At 42.4% G+C, this 21,268-nt stretch overlaps 2 protein-coding genes across 3 annotated transcripts; one reads left to right on the plus strand and one right to left on the minus strand.

The window, feature by feature from the left end:
* Window positions 1–487: 487 nt before the first annotated feature.
* Window positions 488–14,622, plus strand: LOC118367313 (delta-1-pyrroline-5-carboxylate synthase-like). Of its 2 annotated transcripts, none has more exons than XM_035750645.2 (18): window positions 488–636; window positions 837–971; window positions 2,184–2,335; window positions 2,508–2,657; window positions 2,840–2,944; window positions 3,050–3,208; window positions 3,804–3,894; window positions 4,448–4,572; window positions 6,860–7,004; window positions 7,809–7,882; window positions 8,292–8,391; window positions 8,636–8,856; window positions 9,573–9,710; window positions 10,027–10,222; window positions 11,041–11,162; window positions 12,325–12,511; window positions 13,121–13,216; window positions 13,308–14,622. In XM_035750645.2, the coding sequence occupies exons 1-18, from the start codon at window positions 618–620 to the stop codon at window positions 13,511–13,513; spliced, it is 2,421 nt and encodes an 806-aa protein (XP_035606538.1). In that variant the 5' UTR covers window positions 488–617; the 3' UTR covers window positions 13,514–14,622. The 2 variants fall into 2 exon arrangements, with proteins under 2 accessions (XP_035606538.1, XP_035606547.1); XM_035750654.2 differs by having other exon boundaries at window positions 3,050–3,202.
* Window positions 14,623–16,245: 1,623 nt separating this feature from the next.
* LOC118367327 (gamma-crystallin M2-like) lies at window positions 16,246–20,930 on the minus strand. The gene is made up of 3 exons (XM_035750677.2): window positions 20,769–20,930; window positions 17,193–17,435; window positions 16,246–16,868 (listed from the first exon to the last, which is right to left on the minus strand). The coding sequence occupies exons 1-3, from the start codon at window positions 20,775–20,777 to the stop codon at window positions 16,593–16,595; spliced, it is 528 nt and encodes a 175-aa protein (XP_035606570.1). The 5' UTR covers window positions 20,778–20,930; the 3' UTR covers window positions 16,246–16,592.
* Between the last annotated feature and the right edge of the window lie 338 nt (window positions 20,931–21,268).

Here is a 21,268-nt window from a genome sequence, read left to right on the forward strand (position 1 = left end):
CACAATAGATCTGGTCGAAGAAAATACAATGAAGAAACCAACCAGTGTTTTTTACCACCATCTTTGTTAAAGCCATCACTCTGGTAGGTTAAATGCAGCATTAGAAGTGTACATTTAACCTACATAGCAGTCAATACAAACTGAAATCTATTAGCATACAAATGTGTGCAAATTATCTTTTCAGATATTCTCAGAAATTAATAAAGTCCATGAAATGAATATAGACAAGGGTTCTTCTAATAACTTTTAGGGGTTCCCTGCACAGTTTCAATTTCACCTTTAAAGGATACCCCCAGGAACCTTAACTTTTTAGAGTGTAGAACCTCCTCACTGCTTAAACTTTCAGAGGTTAAACTGTGCCCGTGTGAAAACATTAGCAGCTTTTTTTGATCAAGAAAGGGCACGTAATAAGTGATCCTGCAAGTAGGGACAGTTTCATCAGCTACCTCATATAAGCACATGAGGGGGAGGAGTTTCTGTGATTTAGGCCGGCTTCGACTCTGCCATTGGTTGAGGGCAGTTCTTGTTTTATCTGTCTGGAATGTTGGACAGTAGCCCATTTCAAAGGAGATGGGCTTGATAGACGTGGCTGGATAACAGACATAAACAGGACTTGGATGCTAAGCAGGTATCACCGTGAGTTTTTCTTTCCTTTATCCAAGTGCAGAAAGCCTACGTCATTCAATAAAACGTGGAATACTAACTTCTGTGACTTTTTTGAAGTGTTTAGCTGTGATGTGAATTCTGCAAGTTCAAGAAATGAAAAGAGAGATAGAACATTGAAGATTCGACAGTGATTTAATGTACCTCTCTCTCTCTCTCTCTCTCTCCTCTAGCTGTTGTAGCGGCTGAAAGTTCGGGTCAGTTAACCATGCTGTTACAGAGGCTGTCTCTTCGTGCCGGGCTCCACCCGAGCCCCAGGACTCAACGCACCACCATCTTCCCTCGTCTAGCCAAAGCACTGACACAAGGCAAGTGGGAGGGGCAAACTTATACATACATTCACATACCCGCACACATAATATAGGCCATAAAATACTAGGCTATTATTCCAGTGATTACAATTTCAATGATTTCAGTAGCTTGAGTTTTTAGTAATAACATGATAATTTCCCCAAGCAAGAAGGATAGCCTAGTTCCCTAAATTCATCAAGTCCAGATCATTCAATGATATCATCTTGCATACTTGTGTATACTTGTTTATCCTCCTGGGCCACTCTTAACATGAGATTGATAGCTTTAAGATAATGGAGGCCTATCCATTTTTGTCCATCTCTATCTCTCTCTGATTCTGTTATTACCCCTCACCCCTGCACCCCAGTCTTTTTCTGCTCCCACCTCTGTTTCTATCTCCCTCTCTCGCTCATGCGGTTGGCTGCTCTTCAGTGGAGAGATGTGTGCAGTCAGCGCTGGCTTTTGGAGGTTGCCATGCTGATGTGGCAGTTTGCACCCTGTCATTTTCCATCTCCATGGATACCAGGGAATTTAGGGGGGGTGAAGGGGGTTCCTGGCTGCTCTTAGCCTAACACTTTATATAATCAGTGATGGACCAAAACAGAACCCAGCACACACACTTACTGGTAGGAGATGTACTGTTGTGTGCTGGGTATGCACAGTGTTTATGAACATTGTCTCAAGCTAACATGGTGTGTGTGTACAGCAAAATGTAAGCATATGTGAAATGTGCATGAAGCTGATCTGTTATCTTATATTGTCCTTCCTCCATTTAGGCTTTGCTTTAATTCATCTTTCATCCAAATAAGGGAGGGAGGCAATATACATGTATAAAGCATTTGAACAGGGCTTCCGACTAGAGCTGGGACGATAAACCAGAAATGCTCGACAACGACCATACCAATCATTTATCGTAAGCATTCTGCTGATGTCGTTCATTGCGATAAGTAGCCTATACTAGAGAAATGTGACGTTTGAAAATGTAACACGTTTGCTGCGTGATTGTTAACGGGACAATTGATGGCTACAACCATCAAACTAGTAGTAGTAGTTTAAAGGATCGTCAGAAAAACAACTGTGGTGCACATTCATGTTGTAAATGCGTCGTTCTATTTATCGTTAGCGCATCAATTCAGGTAATTTAGCGCAATATAGATTTTTGTCCATATTGCCCGGCTCCACTTCAGACTCGCACTATAAAGCACCAAATTGTGTATTCTTTCTCACAGTGGGTCTGGCGCGTGCCAACAGTAACTCCTTCACCCACCGCGGGGAGCTCCGCAAGGCCAAGAGGATTGTGGTCAAGCTGGGCAGCGCCGTAGTCACCCGGGGTGATGAGTGCGGCCTGGCGCTGGGCAGGCTGGCCTCGGTAGTAGAGCAGGTGAGGAAGGTCTTAAGGCTGACGGGATAACAAGACCTCCACACAAGATGTCTTGAAGCTTGTGTTTTTAACAACTATCTTGCTTATTGTAGTTTATTCATTGTTGCAAGAAGACTTAAAAGGCTTTAGATGTGGCTCAATGAGGTAGAAAGTGTTTTGTGTTGTGTTGCAGGTGGCCATGCTACAGAACCAGGGGAGAGAGATGATGATCGTCACCAGTGGAGCGGTGGCCTTTGGCAAGCAGAGACTGAGGCATGAGATCCTGCTGTCCCAGAGTGTCAGACAGGCCCTGCACTCTGGACAGAACCAGATCAAAGACATGGTGAGACAACAGTCCAGTTCTTATAGAACCTTACCAGCGCAAAGATATGACGAGTCCAGGTCTTATACAACCTGCAAAAAAACATGTTGATATCACTTATTATAAAATCAACTCAAAACATACCTCCCTCTCTCAATCTTTCTCTCTCTCTCTCCCTCTCTCTCTCTCTCTGTCGGTTTCAGTCAGTACCAGTTTTGGAGGCGCGGGCCTGTGCGGCAGCCGGACAGAGTGGTCTGATGGCCCTGTATGAGGCCATGTTCACCCAGTACAGCACATGCACTGCACAGGTACCTATGCTATCTCTATGTATTTGAATTCACACTGTGTTACCCAGCACAATTACCTCTCAATAAAGTTTTATCGAAACAGGATTTGCTCTGATGTAATCCCAGGTCCTGGTCACCAACCTGGACTTCCATGACGACCAGAAGCGGCGGAACCTGAACAGCACGCTGCAGGAGCTGCTCCGCATGAACATCGTACCCATTATCAACACCAACGATGCCGTGGTGCCCCCGCCCGAGCCCAACAGCGACCTCAAGGGGGTAAACGTGGGTAAAGGGCACGGGGGGGACCGGAGGGGCAAGAACAGGGGCGAGAGGTGTGTATAGCGGAGTAGTGTTAGCTACTAGCATACTAGCATACAGCTATTATGTTTCACCGCCTCACCTCGCTCTACCCGCCCACTACCCCTCCTTTCCCCCCAAAAGATGTGCATGCAGGGATGGTTAGAGGAGATGGGAGGGGTGCATGCATTGCTTTAGTTCCCTTCTGGATGGTGGCGGACTGGGCCTAGAAGTGTGGCTGTCTGGGGGTGACTAATGGAGGTAGAAGCACGTTTCTATACTCCGTTCTCAAGCCCAAGTGAAACTAACAAGTTCTTCTGCTGCTGGAAACGCACTACTACTAGTAATAAACGACTAAATATTGTAGTATCAGTGGCTTTGCTAAACCACACAGTAGACAAGTTAATATCAACGATAGCTTAACATGAAATGCTTCGATTTCAATGATGTATTTTCTTATACACTGACCTCAAAATTTCAACTGATAACAAACATCAGAAACAGTCTGGTCATTGACCCTTGACCCAATACATTTCTATCTCTTGCTGTGAGACTAACTCCTTTTTTCCCTCCCCTGCAGGTCATCAGTATAAAGGACAATGACAGCCTGGCGGCACGCCTGGCCGTGGAGATGAAGGCAGACCTCCTCATTGCTCTCTCTGACGTAGATGGTACGCTGCTAACACAGCAACACATTTATTATTTTTTAAAATTTTTATTTAACTTGGCAAGTCAGTTAAGAACAAATTCTTATTTACAATGACGGCCTAGAAACAGTGTGTTAACTGCCGTGTTCAGGGGCAGAACAACAGATTTTTACCTTATCAGCTCGGGGATTCGATCTAGCAACCTTTTGGTTAATGGCCCAAAGCTCTAACCACTAGGCTACCTGCCGTTAGGCAGCACACCATCTGCCAGCACTCTGGGTCAAAACCACACACGCTCATTTAGGATAATTCATGTAAGAGGGAGAACTACAGGTATTTTGGGTTGTGTTTGTCAGGCACAGAATGGAAGAAAACAGACTGAAACAGGAAGTGACCACCTGGACTTGTACAATAGGAAACACACATTTTCCATTGCAAAATGTTTTAAAACGTTTTCGGTTGCGTGCCCTAATTAACACAACCCTGGTTGTATTTGGAAATATCACTGATGGATTGGAAGGTAATCTTTGTGCAATTAAACAATCACGCAACCATAGTTACCTCCCATCTCTCGTAGGACTGTACGACAGCCCTCCTGGAACGGATGACGCCAAACTCATTGACATCTTCTACCCTGGTGACCAGCTGTCGATCACCTACGGCACAAAATCCAGGGTGGGGATAGGAGGCATGGAGGCCAAGGTATGTACACAGATGTCAATGTTTAGATTTAGTCTAGTTATTCTCAAAATGATGAAAATAGTGGGCCATTTTAGTCAACTAAATACCCTTTCATTTTAGTCACATCATTGTCATGACATTGCCCTCTTTGGGTACAGCAAGCCCCACCCCCCTCTCCCTGTCTCCTACACTCAGGCTGCTGTGGTCAGAGAGAGGTCGTAAATTCCTGGAGGAGATTATCTCCTCATGGCCACAGTATAGAGACAGAGTGAATTTCCATAGAGAACAAAGGATTTTCTTCCACCTCACAGGTCTGAACAACATTTATGTTCCAGAGAAGGTATAAAAGATCGGTGAAGAATCCAGCTACGAACTGGTCCGTTTGGTACAATTTTGTAAAACTCAAGGGAGACAATACGGCCACATTACCATAACGCTGTTTATATAATAGCTTCAGATATGAGGTTTACATCTAATTCTTGTATAAGATGATTGAGTGAGGATGATACTGTCGAGACAGCCCTTTTCGATGTTCCGAATAAAACCCCACCTGGGTTTTCTATCACCAGACCATATTTCTCTCAATTACGAGAGGACAAAGGTTGCAGACCAGCTTACCTCGATAACGAGAGGGCCAAGGTTGCAGACCAGACTGCTGAATCTTTTAACCATCCCACGTGGTTAAACTCTTAGACTATCGATACCGACAGAATAAGAAGTCTTTGATATTAATTACTAGTCTGTATTAACTATATTAATTACTAGTCTGCAGCTAGAAATTCGGTATCATTGAACGCGAAGACTGACAACCGCCGAAACATCTATCCATAACGACATGAATGAATGTCACTCTGAACTATCCATTCTAACCACGACAGAGAGGGCGGACAAACTCTCCAACAGATACAAACTTTTAAACAGAGACCCCGACGACACACTGAGCGTAAATATATATATTGATTGCAATTGTTCCCAAATGAGTGAGCGTTCATGTGCAAAGGATTAGCATTTCAATAATTATCAACTGTGTGTTGTCTTATCTCAGTCGACCCTCACTTACCTTTTGTACACCAAGCCGTGATGCCGGTTTATCCCACTGGGGAAACTCCGTTATCATTTCCTTGTAACTAGCTACTGTTTGTTTATGCATTTCTGTGAATTACTTAGTTAGTAAATAAATGATTTTAAGACAATTGATGTATGGATGACTCATAGTGAAGACTGGGTTCGTGCAGATAACCAACAATTTACGACGTTTGGAATGAGACTAACATGAGGTAAAGAAGAATTAACTAATCAGAAGACTATTAATCAGATATGAAAATATCTGAAAAGTTATATTAGGAAAATGATAACTTTGTAATCTGAATATTTTCCTTGGTGCCCCGACTTCCTAGTTAATTACAGTTACATGATTAATCAGTTTAATTTGCGTAATAATAATTACAGAGAGTCATCTGATAAAAACTAAAAGTCTTAATTTAATGATAGTAAAGACACAACATCATATTTGTATTGCCTCATTAACCTATAGTAAACATAAATCACTGAATTCCATGTGCGCAAACATACGTAGCCTTATAAATAAAAGAAACACCAACGAGCCACCAGAAACACCAACGAGCCACCAGAAACACCAACGAGCCACCAGAACAGCTTCAAGCACCTTATTACGGAACTTGTAGAATCTATGCTAAGTCCATAATTCCATAATTTTGTGTTTTGTTGATGATGGTGGAAAACACTGCCTCAGGCACTGCTCCCGAATCTTCCACAAGTGTTCAATTGGGTTGAGATCTGGTGACTTAGACGGTCATGACATATGGTTTACATCGTTTTCATGCTCATCAACCCATTCAGTGACCCCTCGTGCCCTGTGGATAGGGGCATTGATAGCCATGGGAGCCAAAATAGTGGCTTGCCCAGCATTTTGATACATTGCCCCTAAGCATGATGGGATGTCAATTGCTTAATTAACCCAGGAATCACACCTTTATGGAAGCACCTGTTTTCAATATACTTTGTATCCATCATTTACTAAAGTGTTACCATTATTTTTGCAGTTACCTGAAGATTAGAATAGGAAAGTGTGTCGATCAAAACATGTAAGAGTGGAGGACTACAGAGTGTCTAGGTCTACATCTCTGTAATAAGGTGTTGTGAAAGTCTTCTGAAGTCAATGTGTGTCAGACTGAGATTTGGCTTCAACCAACAGTTAAGCATGTCTTTACATTGGGGGCCAAATCTGTACTTGAGAAACAAGTGGGGAATAGAAAATTGTCAAAGTGTCCCCCCCCTCTACTTCCAGGTAAAGGCGGCCCTGTGGGCCCTACAGGGGGGCACTTCGGTAGTCATTGCCAACGGCACCCACCCCAAGGTGACAGGCCACGTCATCACTGACATCGTGGAGGGCAAGAAAGTGGGCACCTTCTTCTCCGAGGTCAAACCTGCCGGTGAGTTCACCCCGGGTCATCTCTGTGTGACAGACACTGATGATGAAGGCTATTAGATTGATGATGATCACCATGACAACAATGAGCATAGTGATAATGGTGATAATTATGGTGAGGATCACAATGATGAGTATGGTGGTTCTTATGATGAAGAAGATGTTTGTTATTCTAAATGATGATGATAATTATGGTCACCGTAGCCTCATCAAGAACCAGGCTTCCCAAATCGGTAAAGCCTGGTGAAGTCTATGGCAGAAAGTAGCTACAAAGGGGTGGAAACCAGTGACGCCTCGCAACACGTCAAACCAATCAAATGCCTTGCTTGAGTGGAGCTCAAAAGTGTGTGAAGATGGCTGGGAAATCGCAGATTAAAACCCCATCGAAATGTGTTGATATATGCCGGATTTGTCGCGGCTTTTAATTTCAATAAATGGCAGACAGTCGGGCTCACACTTGATACTCTAAACATTTACCATATCCTGCAGGTAGATATGGGATATTGTCTGTTGAGTGATCAAGCAGAAGAGTTGCATTGCCTTCATCGACTCGGAAAACAGTGACGAACATAACACACGTGCTGCCCTTCTATGGGCATGTGCGGGGAGGGTTCTTGAAATGTAACATCCAATCAAAATGTAGCCGATCCTCTGGAATCCAGCCGACCGTTCTAGTCGTTTCGGCTAGCACAACATTATCCAGACTATGGCTACACTTGACTATGATTACGATGATGCATGCGAATGTTGGTCCCTTTTGTTGTTGGTTTGTGTTGCCTGTGCTCATCACTGTAGTGTCTATCTCCAGGCCCCACCGTGGAGCAGCAGACTGAGATGGCCCGGAACTCTGGCAGGACCCTGGCAGCCCTTCATCCAGAACAGGTCAGACCCTCATACACAGTTCTACAGTATACAGTCAGACCCTCATACACAGTTCTACAGTATACAGTCAGACCCTCATACACAGTTCTACATTATTCAGTCAGACCCTCATACACAGTTCTACAGTATACAGTCAGACCCTCATACACAGTTCTACAGTATAAAGTCAGACCCTCATACACAGTTCTACAGTATACAGTCAGACCCTCATACACAGTTCTACATTATTCAGTCAGACCCTCATACACAGTTCTACAGTATACAGTCAGACCCTCATACACAGTTCTACAATATACAGTCAGACCCTCATACACAGTTCTACAGTATACAGTATACCTGATCCCAGGCGTGTCAGTAGCACTATTCTTACTGCGGTTTGTTTAATTTTATTGAACTGTCTCCACCCCAGAGAGGTGAGATCATCTGTCACCTGGCAAACCTGCTGGTTGAGAAGAAGGAGGAGATCCTTGCTGCTAACAAGATGGACATGGACCTAGCAGTCAATGCAGGTAACTATTCCTATCTTGTCTATCTCTCTGAATGGGTTCCTGGTATTTGTCAAACCAGCTCATACTTGTAGGGACATTTACTTGTCAACATCCCATTGTGTGACTATGTGAGGATGTGGATAATTAGAGGGTGTGGTTGCATTTAAACGTTCTGTATATACGAGCTGCTCTAACTGAATAGTCAAAGTGATCGTCCAGTGTTTTCTGCTGTATTGGATTCTTTGTGGTCTCCATCCCCTATCAGGTCAGTTGTCGTCAGCCTTGCTGAACCGTCTGAGCCTGTCCCCGGCCAAGCTGAATAGCCTGGCTATAGGCCTGAGACAGATAGCCCTGGCCTCTCAGGACAGCGTGGGCAAAGTGCTGCGTAGGACTAGAGTAGCCCACAACTTAGAGCTGGAGCAGATCACTGTGCCCATAGGAGTACTGCTGGTCATCTTCGAGGCCCGCCCTGACTGCTTGCCACAGGTCATTTGTGTGTGTTTCTGTGTGTTTGAGCTCGTCTGTGTTTGAGAGAGAGTTTGGGGTTCTGTTTGTGCACTGCTGATCCTTTTTTGGTAAGATGGCGTGTTTGTGCTGGGGGTCATGCTATATGTTCAGTACCTGTGAAAGTGAATGTTTTTTACACACCTACTCATTCAAGGGTTTTTCTTTAGTTTTGCTATTTTCTACATTGTAGAATAATAGTGAAGACATCAAAACTATGAAATAACACTTGGAATCATGTAGTATATGGACTTGGTCTTTTTACCAAATAGGGCTATCTTCTGTATACCACCCCTACCTTGTCACAACACAACTGATTGTCTCAAACGCATTAAGAAGGAAATAAATTCCACAAATTAACTTTTAACAAGGCACACCTGCTAATTGAAATGTATTCCAGGAGACTGTCATGAAGCTGGTTGAGAGAATGCCAAGTGTGTGCAAAGCTGTCAACAAGGCAAAGGGTGGCTACTTTGAAGAATCTCAAATATAGAATACATTTTGATTTGTTTAACACTTTTTTGGTTACTACAGGATTCCATGTGTGTTATTTCATAGTTTTGATGTCTTCACTGTTATTCTACAATGTTGAAAACAGTACAAATAAAGAAAAACCCTTGAATGAGTAGGTGTGTCCAAACTTTTGACTGTTACTGTAATTCTGTGGCTAAAAGGCTGTTGCTCTCATTTGCGTGTAGGTATCAGCTCTAGCCATAGCCAGCGGCAATGCTCTGCTGGCGAAGGGGGGCAAGGAAGCAGCCAACACCAACCGCATCTTACATGAGCTGACCCAGGAAGCACTGGATATCCACTGGGTCAAAGAGGCTGTACAGCTGGTAAGTATCAGCTGGAAAAACATCCCATTTAAGAAAAACAGCATGGAAAGTTATTTAAATAACATAATTTTTGCTAAAATCTGAGTAATTCTGTGTTACTCTGCCGGTAGTAAATACAGTCACCATGCAAAAGCAACCTTTCATTCCTCATTTACTAAGGTGAGTGATTCAAATGTAGCACAGTGAATTTCCCATATAGAAAAATACAAAATAAATCCTAGAATTATTTTGAGTCTGGATATGACAATCTGTTGCTAGTAAATTGGAATGCATACACATTTTGTGTGTGTAACTGTGTATTCTATGTGTGTTCCAGGTGAGTACCCGTGAGGAGGTGGAGGACCTGTGTAGACTAGATGAGATGATAGACCTGATCATCCCGCGAGGCTCATCCCAGCTGGTCAAGAACATTCAGAGCGCAGCCAAGGGCATCCCAGTTCTGGGCCACAGTGAAGGCATCTGCCACGTCTACATCGACTCGGAGGCCGCCATCGACAAGGTCATCAAGATCGGTCAGTGGGACAACACACACAGACGCACATAGGCCAGACCGGGATTCGAATACATGCTTATTTAATTATTTGAATTTTAAAAACAAATGTTCTGTGTATTTTAGTATTTTCAAATAAAGTAGCCAAATCAGCTACCACTTCGAAGTATTTAAAAAATACTATTAGTATATTTCAAATATCCCTATGACTAAACAGACCTGGTTCAAATGTATGGGAGTATTTAAATATTTGTATTAGAAAATATACTTTTTAATAAGAGTCAATGTGCAGCAGGTGGGACGGAGTCAGGCGCAGGACACAGAGAATGAGTAAGAACGGACTTTACTCAACAAAACAGCAAAATATTCCACGCAGGGAAAATATACCAGCTCACAAATAAGCAGCCACTTAACACAGAACAAACACGCACAAAACCATGGGGGGAACCAGAGGGTTAAATAAGGAACATAATTATGGGAATGGAAACCAGGTGTGTACAATGAAGACAAAACAAATGGAAAATGAAAGAAAACCGGTGACGTCGAATGCCGCCCGAACAAGGAGAGGGACCAACTTCGGCGGAAGTCGTGACACTTGTCTGTGTTTTCAAAGAGATGCCAATACTTTTCCAAATATAATAATAATATAAATATTCAACTACCTGATGTATTTTCTAAGAAAAATATCTAAATACTTAATGTAATGTATTTGAAAGTAATTGAAATACCTTTTAACTGGTATTTGAACCCAGGTCTGACAGACACGCCCACATCATTGAATGGTTGTTTTACTACCAATGAAGGAGAAGGAAGTGATTGATTGACATTTTCTCTCACCAGTCAGAGACTCTAAATGTGACTATCCTGCGGCCTGCAATGCTATGGAAACACTGTTGGTTCACAGGGACATACTCAGGACTCCTCTGTTTGACCAGATCATAGACATGCTCCGCACCGAACAGGTAAGACCACACACACACAAACAAATACACAGGTACAGACACACTGACATAAAGTGATATTCTCCTTTTTGTTGGGGTGAGGTGGATGGGTTTACACGTGTTGATTAACCACATTAATCATGTCTCATTGATTTATGCTCCTAAAACCAAATTCACAAAAATGAACACTAACAGCTTACTATGCAGTTGATGATAACCATAATAAGAAGACAGACTACCAAGTATCACTAAAAGTTAGGTTGTGTTTCACAGGATCAGATCAATCTATTGCACTCTATGGAAACTTTGGTCATTCAACTTTAAAGAAAAAATATTTCCTGTAAAAAAAAAATCTCAACAATGACAATTTGGAATTATTTCTGCAACTCTTCAACCTGTCTTTTTTCACAACTGCCACCAGTTTGGTGTGAAAACATTAACAAAGACATATTGACATAGTAAAATAAATGCATGTGTGTAAAAAAATATAAAGAACATTCCATGCTGAAACACTCATTTAAGTTGATGGGCTATATTTAGGATAATGTTTAACAGCTATGTTATTCTATTTAGAAAGTAATCTTATTTTGTTTTATATATTTTACATGTTAGGAAAATTCCATCAAATCCTTGAATGTTTCAAAAAATTCCAGCAGTTTACTGGTAAACTTTGAAAGTTACTGGCAATATACCCTCCCTGTAACGGTTTTCTTGTGGTGAAGGAGAGGCGGACCAAAACGCAGCGTGGTTTCTATTCATGGTACTTTAATAAAGCAACTACACATGAACAATCTACAAAACGTGAAAACCTAAACAGCCCTATCTGTTGCAAACACAGAGACAGGAACAATCACCCACCAACACACAGTGAAACCCAGGCTACCTAAGTATGATTCTCAATCAGAGACAACTAATGACACCTGCCTCTGATTGAGAACCATACTAGGCCGAAACATAGAAATACCCAAATCATAGAAAAACAGACTGCCCACCCCAACTCACGCCCTGACCATACTAAATAATGACAAAACAAAGGAAATAAAGGTCAGAACGTGACACTCCCTTTGTAACCCTAGATCCAAGCAAGTTGTCTGACTCAACCAGTTTAGCAATCAGTCAATCTTAACTCCCCGATTGATTGATTAATTGACCGCTCGTTTTATGTAATGATGACCCCCTCTAGGTGAAGATTCACCCTGGCCCCAGGTTTGCCTCCAACCTGACCTTCAGCCCGTCAGAGGTCAAGTCTCTGAGGACAGAGTACGGGGATCTGGAGTGCAGCATGGAGGTGGTGGACAGTATGCAGGAAGCTATAGACCATATCCACAGATATGGCAGCTCCCACACCGACGTCATTGTGACTGAAAACAGTAAGGCTGTCTGTCTATGTAATTGTTGTGAGGCGTTTCTGTTTTCCCTCTTCCTATTCCTTTGTTTTTTTTTATCCTGTTTGATTCACCCAGATTAGTCTGGGTCAGAGAGACCACATCTCTCTTTCAAGAGAGACCTGTCCTTCAATCTTCCTACCACTTCTTTCTCAAAGTGATGACAGCACTTTTTGCCTCTGTGTACAACCTCCCTATGAGACTACTTTGAAGGGGACAGAACTGATTTGAATGTAGAACAGGTTTTGCTAAGGGAACCGTGTTATTCATTTATATTTAGTTATATGATTTATTGTCATCTTAAATGTTAATGTCTACTCAAGTTTGATAATTCATTTTGATTGAGTACTTTACTGACATTATCCAATACAGGTTGGGTTATAGATGTTTTTTTAGTCAGTTCCCTGCAGACAGAGCATTTCTGCCTCAGTTCTACCATCTAGTGGTCAGATTGTACAACACGTAGAACCACATTGAATTCTCCATTTTGTGTAATAGAAGAAATATACTGACAGTGACAATGATGGTAGTTGACTATGAAGATGATGGTAGTTGTTGTGATGATGAGGATGATGATGATGATGATTCTTACAGAGGACACAGCGGAGCGGTTCCTGCAGCAGCTGGACAGTGCTTGTGTGTTCTGGAACGTCAGTTCGCGATTCGCAGACGGATACCGCTTCGGACTGGGTATGCATTCATTATTTACTTTTTTATCACCTCACTTACTGTTCAACTACCCTACTCACTCACTCATTCTCTGTCTCCCTCCTTCCTCTAGGTGCTGAGGTGGGCATCAGCACATCTCGTATCCATGCCCGGGGCCCCGTGGGCCTGGAGGGTCTCCTCACCACTAAGTGGGTCCTGAGAGGAGACGGCCACACTGCTGCAGACTTCTCTGAACAGGGCACCATGGAGTACCTCCACGAGAATTTGCCAGTCACACAGCCACAGCCCAGACAGATAGCTGCCCAGAGTGAGGAATGACAGAGGACCTCCAACTAGAGACACACCTAAACACACTTAACCACCATGAGAGAAAAGCTTTCCCCTGGTACCAAAGAAACAATCCCATTGTCCTATTCATTCGATCTGGATCAGAGTTTACATTAATTCTACATCAGCTCTCAAAAGTTTTATTGCAGTGATTACCTCACTCAGTATTCAGTGAATCAACTCATGATCTGTTACATTGACCCTGTTAGACTGTAGAAGGTCTCACACCATTGGTCTAGACATTAATTGGTCTAGATCTTATGCACAGTAGTGGTGAGTTTGGTAAATATGCTCTCCAGGACCTACACTTAAAGGGAATTTTTGCTTAAGCTAGTTTACATCTGTGTTATTATCTCTATCAAGAGGCTCCCCTCTTGGTTTTAGTTCCTATTGATTGGTCTGTTGTGCTGTGCTCTACCGGATGAGACCCTTACCCTCAAAGTATTGGTTCGGTGATATGAATGCACAACCAAACAGTGTTGATGCTAGGTTTAAAGCTCAACCTAAGTTAGGAAAGTTACTGATGTGTCATTTAAATTGGGCTTGAATTGTAGGTCCTCAAGGCCACAAATTGTATGAATTGCTATTAACATTAATACTGCATCGTTTTGCAGTTCTACCAACACAATCCTTATTTATATGCAGTTAAATGACCAGTGATGAACCATTGGATAAACAATATTTAATAACCTTAAATGTGTTTTGTCATAGATATGGATGAATAAAACCATTTATTGACCCAATCTTATTCATAAACATTCAAGTTAGATTGAATTCTATAAGAAAGCACGTCCTTTTTTTATTTTCCTCAACTTTTGATGTCCTTTTGAATGCAAATGCTTTATTCTCCTGCTTTTGCTTTTTTTTTTCACACTGTCTATTTACGTCGACTTTACAGTGCCCAGAGCCTCTGTCAGATACAAGAGCTGCTTTCCGTCTCCTTCAGGGGACTACTGCCTTAAGATACAGCGCTGATGTTACATTCCAGCTTATGAGCTTTATATCTGATGTCAAGCGAAGCACACTACAGATCAGTTCTGTTTTCTTTTTTTGTAATTTGTAGACCATATTGTAGAATAAAAGTTTTTGGTGAATAACAATGGGATTTTCATTTTTCTCTGGTCCTTTGATTAGGAGATGAATAACTCAAGAATGCCAATGACTTTACATGTATGTTCGTCTCTGTCCCTTCACCACTCTTTTCTACTAACACAAATAACAAATTAGCACCAAAGAAGGAATACTGATCTGAAAACAGACGTCAGAAAAGGGACTTTTTAATGGTTCTCATCTGGGAATAAGGCTTTTCCGTAAGTGGGGCATGGAAGATGGAAGACAATACTACAGAGGTTTAATTATCCAGCTATCAGAAATGAAAAGAAAGAGGGAGAGAACTGAGACTAATAATGGAATCACAGAGTATGCTCTTCTGTGGTTCTTCTTCTCTCAGCTAAAGAATTCATCCTCCAAAACGCACTACTTACCCTTCAATCAGTCCTCCACAAGTCCAAAGGGTACATTGATGAAGAATAAATGAAGAAAAGACAGGATATTGTCAGATCTCACTGTTTTGGTACTTCTATGGAAGAAGCTTAATATTTGTAATGGAAAGTATTGTATTAATGACTTGCAGAGGTAGAGAGTCTGATACATGGATATTTTGCTGTTCTAGAATAGTCTATTGATGAGGGATCATGCAGCTTTTGGCCAGCCAAGTAGGGCCTGTAGTATGCATGTTCTTTGCATGTAGTGTGTACAGAGGTAAACATACTGAGACACACAAACATAACGTACATGGTTGATACTAGATTTGAATCATGTCAGGACCCCCTGCATTAACTTCCATTTACGACAGACGCCAAGCACCCTGTGAATCTTTTGTCGAATGTTTCCCCGTTTAGGCAGAGCCAGATCCCATGTTTCACCCTGTTGACGCACTGACGACCGTGGGGATTGGAGTCCACATATATCAGAGGACGCAGGGCATGTCACTGGACTTTTACAGCAAAGTCGATCGTTCTTTAATTGAACATTACTCAAGGCCAAAACTTATATTTCTTGTTTTGTTTGATCTAAAGAGACTCAAAAGTGTTCCCAGCTGGGCTTCCATTTTTTTAATCAATAATTCATTGTCAAAGTTATTTATTCATGTGTATCTTCACCAATTATGGGCGTCTAATTAACAATTTCAATAATTGATGTTTATTTCTGAAAGGGTTCCTTATCACACTGGCTGCTGAAAAATGCATGAGCAGGGAAGCAGACTTGGTTTAGTTTTTTTGTTCTGAGAGAGCTTGATGCTTGGGGCTAGTACCAGGACACATTGACTCTTCCTCTTTGAGTTGGCGCTAGCCCTGTGATGTGGGTCTAATACGGGCTTCTTTCATGGACCCAAAGCCCCTGCTCGGCACCATGTGATCTCATAAAGTCTCCTACATGCCCATCCTCAGATACCCTTTTTTTGTTCTTTAATTACCGGCTTCAAATAAGAATGTTTCCGTGTTCATTTTGCTTTGTGTATCGGGGGATGATGATGATGATGATGATGTCACAACAGTCTGCAGAGTTGGACCTTGATGTGTATGCCTCTATGGCTATCCAACTCCATGGCTTATGTTTAAAATGCCAAGTAATGAACTTAAAATAAAAGTATGCAAAACAAGACTGTTCCCGTAACCAACTTTGATAATGACAGTAGTTAATAAAAACAAAAGGCTCCTTGGTTGACTTTTATCAACTTTTCATTTATTTTGGTTCTTATAGGACAGGGGGTTGGGGACTGGCAAAGCAGATCATTTTGCTCTGCAGCAACCAAAGCTAGAGAGACCATCACCGTTACCATACGAGCATCGCCTGAGCACCGAGGTCTACTTTCCCAGTCTAAGCAAAGCAGCGAAGACCCAACACCAAATGGAACAAAACCCCCAATCACATTAATGTGATTTCAGGGTCAGATGACCATAGTAGATACACAATAGTCAAACAGTGCTAGCAATAGAGGTTAGGCCTTCAATACAGAATTTAGAATTGGGCTGCATTAGGGGAGGAAGAGGGGGGTCTCGATTGACCTTCAGGGGGTCTCGGTGACACGTCTCAGGGAGCCGATGGTGGGGCTGGAGCTTCCCCACTCGCTGTGCCTCCTGTACTCGCCAGGGCGAAGGAAGTACTGACGACCCCTGTAGTGGGGGTGCTCGTGGAGGATCCAGTAACCCTCCATGACGTTGGCGGAGGAGATGTCGCGGCTGTGGAAGCTCTCGTGCAGGTCGGGGCAGTCCTCCATCATCTCCATGTTCTGACCCCTGAAGTCAGAGCGCTCGTAGATCTTCATCCTGTAGTTTCCTCGATACTGGGAAAGAAGAAGACAGGCAAAATGGACAATGGATATTTTAAATGATACACAGACAGTATATAGGCATTAATGTAAGTGTACTATAATTAGAATGAAATATAACTTGAACCATGACATTTGTGAAGAAGAAATTGACCGTGTTAAAAAAAGGTGTTGGTTGGCATTTGTGAATCTATTTGTCATGCCAAATGTCAGTAAGAATCTAGCCAAGTAATTACAATAAATGCTAAGAAAGAAAAAGAAAACAGTAGACACTGAAGCCCTCAGCTCAAGAGACTGAAAACAATGTGGGACTGAGGACACACGATGTGGTACACTCACAGGGGGCACCATACGGCAGGAGCGGATGCAGTCGTTGAAACCAGCCCAGCGCTGGTAGTCGGGGTACTCGCCCTTGTTCAGCATGTACTGGTAGCCAGTGTAGTTGGGCTTCTCGTAGGCCACCCAACAGCCACTGTCCACCTTTATAGAGTTACAGCGGCTGAAGTGGTTGTGCATCTCAGCACAGTCGTTGCTGCACTCATAGTGGCGGCCCTGGAAGTTCTTGTCCTCGTAGAATATAATCTAGAAAAGAGAGATGGAAAGTTCAAATCAAAATGATACACACGATAAGCTAATGTAGCAGACGTAAAATAAACACCCGAGCAGAGTTTCCACATCCGCTTTCCAGCGGAAACTAGGTTGAATGAACTGTATCCCTGAAAGGCAGATGCATCCTGTTGTTGGCAACACCGCTAAGGGTGGGTGCACACATGATAACACAGATATTGGGGAAATGTTTTGGCTGTCTTCTGAAAAATGTAAATAACCTAGCACAGAATGAAAAACACAATTACATTTTCATTATCAGGAACTGCAATCCAACGTACACCATTTATGATGTGGAATTGAAATAGGCCAAGCCTACCTATAATATATACTTTTAATACATGTGTCGAAGAAGAGAGTGTTATTGGACCAATATGAAATTATCCACGGCTCATTTTCACATCCCAGAAACCGCACTGAGGTACATGCACATCCTTTAGGGCAGTGGTTCCTAAACCTTTTATAGTCCAGTACCCCGTCAAACATTCAACCTCCAGCTGCGTATCCCCTCTAGCACCAGGGTCAGCGCACTCTCAAATGTTGTTTTTTGCCATCATTGTAAGCCTGCCACACACACACTATAAGATACATTTATTAAACATAAGAATGAGTGTGAGTTTTTGTCACAACCCGGCTCGTAGGAAGTGACAAAGTGCTCTTGTAGGACCAGGGCACAAATTATAATAATAATCAATAATTTTGCCCTCTATTTAGCCATCTTACATATAAAACTTTATTTGTTGATCAAAAATGGTGAATAACTCACCACAGGTTAATGAGAAGGGTGTGCTTGAAAGGATGCACATAACTCTGCAATGTTGGGTTGTATTGGAGAGAATCTCAGTCGTAAATCATTTTCCACACACAGTCTGTGCCTGTATTTAGTTTTCATGCTAGTTTAAGCCCGAGAATCTACTCTCACATAGGTATGTGGTTGCAAAGGGCATCATTGTCTTAACAGCGAGATTTGCCAAGGCAGGATACTCAGAGCGCAGCCCAATCCAGAAGCCTGGCAGTGGCTTCTGAATAAATTACATTTTCACAGAACCGCTTGCTGCAATTTCGATGAGGCTCTCTTGTTCAGATATCGGTAAGTGGACTGGAGGCAGGGCATGAAAGGAATAAAGAATCCAGTTATTTGTGTCATCTTTTTCGGGAAAGTACCTGCGTGATTGCGCACCCAACTCACTCAGGTGCTTTGCTATATCACATTTGACATTGTCCGTAATCTTGAGTTCATTTGCACACAAAGAAATCATACAATAATGGAAAGGCTTGTGTGTTGTCCTTGTTGATGCATACAGAGAAGAGCTCCAAATTCTTAATCATAGCCTCAATTGTGTCCCGCACATTGCATATAGTTGCAGAGAGTCCCTGTAATCCTAGATTCAGATCACTCAGGCGAGAAAAAACATCACCCAGATAGGCCAGTCGTGTGAGAAACTCGTCATCATGCAAGTGGTCAGACAAGTGAAAATGATGGTCAGTAAAGAAAACTTTAATCTTGTCTCTCAATTTAAAAAAAGTGTCAATACTTTGCCCCATGATAACCAACGCACTTCTGTACGTTGTAAAAGAGTTACATGGTCGCTGCCCATATCATTGCATACTGTAGAAAATACACCAGAGTTCAGGGGCCTTGCTTTAACAAAGTTAACCATTTTGACTGTAGTGTCCAAAACATCTTTCTAGCTGTCAGGCATTCCCTTGGCAGCAAGAGCCTCTCAGTGGATGCTGCAGTGTACCCAAGTGGCGTCTGGAGCAACTGCTTGCACGCGTGTTACCACTCCACTATGTCTCCTTGTCATGGCTTTTGCGCCATCAGTATAGATACCAACACATCTTGACCATCAAAGTCCATTTGATGTCACAAAAATTGTCCAGAACTTTAAAAATATCCTCCTGTTGTCCTGGTTTCCAGTGGTTTGCAGAAGAGGATGTCTTCCTTAACAGACCCCCCATAAACGTAATGGACATATATATACCAGTAGCTGTGCCAGGCCCACCACGTCTGTTGACTCATCCAGCTGTAACACATATAATTCACTGGCTTGTATGCGAAGCCGTAATTGTTTCAAAACATCTCCTGCCATGTCATTGATGCGTCAAATGTTGTTTGATGAAGGAATTGTCTGTATAGTTTTTTGGGCCTTTTCCCCCAGCATTGTCCCAGCCATATCTGCGGCAACAGGAAGAATTAAGTCCTCCACAATAGTATGGGGCTTGTCTGTCTTAGCCACTCGGTAGCTCACCATATAAGACGATCTAGCCCCTTCTTATTAATGGTATCTGTTGCTTACTACTCGAAAGTCGTCTTAATTCTCGCTCAAAAAACTCCCGTGGCTGATTTTTTGTTTTAAATGTGAAGAATGTGAATCACATTTATATTTGGCATACCCCCGACGGCATTGCGCATACCACAGTTTGGGAATACCTGCTTTAGGGCCAGGGACAAAGGAATGTGTTGTATCATTGGAAAAAAACTGTGTTGTGTCAATTGTGAGTGTGCCCATGTTGCTGGGGATCAGAAGTGCCCGATACGAGAGAGACAGGTTGAGGTTGCCAGGGTGAGAGTAGAACAGAAGGTGTCATATGCTGAGGCAGTGAAGAGGATGATTGGTCATGGATGGGTAGTAGGCCTAGGCCAATACAGAGTGAATTTGAGACAAAAATATCTAAAGGATCATATTATTAAACAGACTTTTCAAAAATGAGTCTGTTGTAGACCCACTTCCTGTCTGCTTACCTCATGTCAAAATAAAAGTCCTGCACGCGCGCCATATGTGGGCAAAAAAGGAATAACTTGTGGGGGACTTTTATTTAGTCTGTTTATTAATAATACAATCCTTTAGATCCCTCAAACTCAACTCGAGCTCGAGGCCAGTTCCACTGCATTTTTTAATTGTTCTCCTCTAATCAGGGACTGATTTAGACCTGGGACACCAGGTGTGTCCAATTAATTATAAGGTAGAATAGAAAACCAGCAGGCTCCAATGCCCCTGCGTTAGATAACAAATACACCCGTGTTGCTAAAAGAACCTACCTTTGAGACTATGCATTTGTGCTCCCCTCCTCTCCATCCAGTCCATTCATACTTGCACATTGGCTTTGAGCCTTTAACACGTTCTATTCACCATCTCCTAAAATCCCCCTCCAATATCATTACTGGCCAATCATTTATAGGTAAATTGCAAGCTATTTCGTTATTTATAATACTATCCAGTGAATCCAAATATGAAATATGTATCACGGTTTATCACAGACAATTCCTGTATTTCCCCGTGAAACGCATGGTGTGTTCATGCTTACCTTGCTCATTGTGACTGTGTTTAGTTCGGACCGGACCGGGTAGTGAGCGGTACTGGACCTCTTTATAGACCCTGCAGGGATCAGGCCTTTGTAAATGTGACACAAAGCTTTGTCGTGTCAGCACAATGTGCTCTACGGGCTACAGAAAACTATAGAGCTGGCCCACAGCAGCAGCTCTTTGTCTCGGTCAAAAGCTCTCTATCTCTATGGGAAATACTGTACAACTGCACTTTCCAAAGTCACACAATAAGAGTTGCAACCTCTGCCTTTATTGGCATTGAGGCTAGCAATGTATAGACAGACTACCAGAGAGAGAGAAAAATACTAAGCCATCCTTAACAGCTTTATAATGAATTGAACTTGTTGCAATGAGTTTCTGATTTGCAGTTCATTCATTCAATCAGTAAGTTAATCAATAATATTCTTAATGTTAAGGCTGTGACATACCAGTATAGCGACATTTTTTCCTTGGCAAAAATGAAAACAGGAAGCAGACCAAA

Source organism: Oncorhynchus keta, chromosome 3, assembly GCF_023373465.1.
Source record: "Oncorhynchus keta strain PuntledgeMale-10-30-2019 chromosome 3, Oket_V2, whole genome shotgun sequence".
Classification (NCBI taxonomy): domain Eukaryota; kingdom Metazoa; phylum Chordata; class Actinopteri; order Salmoniformes; family Salmonidae; genus Oncorhynchus; species Oncorhynchus keta.

Excerpts from the sequence above, each read along its gene's own strand:
- LOC118367313 (XM_035750645.2), top strand. Across the intron at positions 2,658-2,839 it reads AGAACCAGATCAAAGACATG|TCAGTACCAGTTTTGGAGGC; the intron begins GTGAGACAACAG and ends TGTCGGTTTCAG. Across the intron at positions 11,163-12,324 it reads ACATGCTCCGCACCGAACAG|GTGAAGATTCACCCTGGCCC; the intron begins GTAAGACCACAC and ends GACCCCCTCTAG.
- LOC118367327 (XM_035750677.2), bottom strand. Across the intron at positions 16,869-17,192 it reads CCTGCCGTATGGTGCCCCCT|TATCGAGGAAACTACAGGAT; the intron begins GTGAGTGTACCA and ends CTTCTTTCCCAG.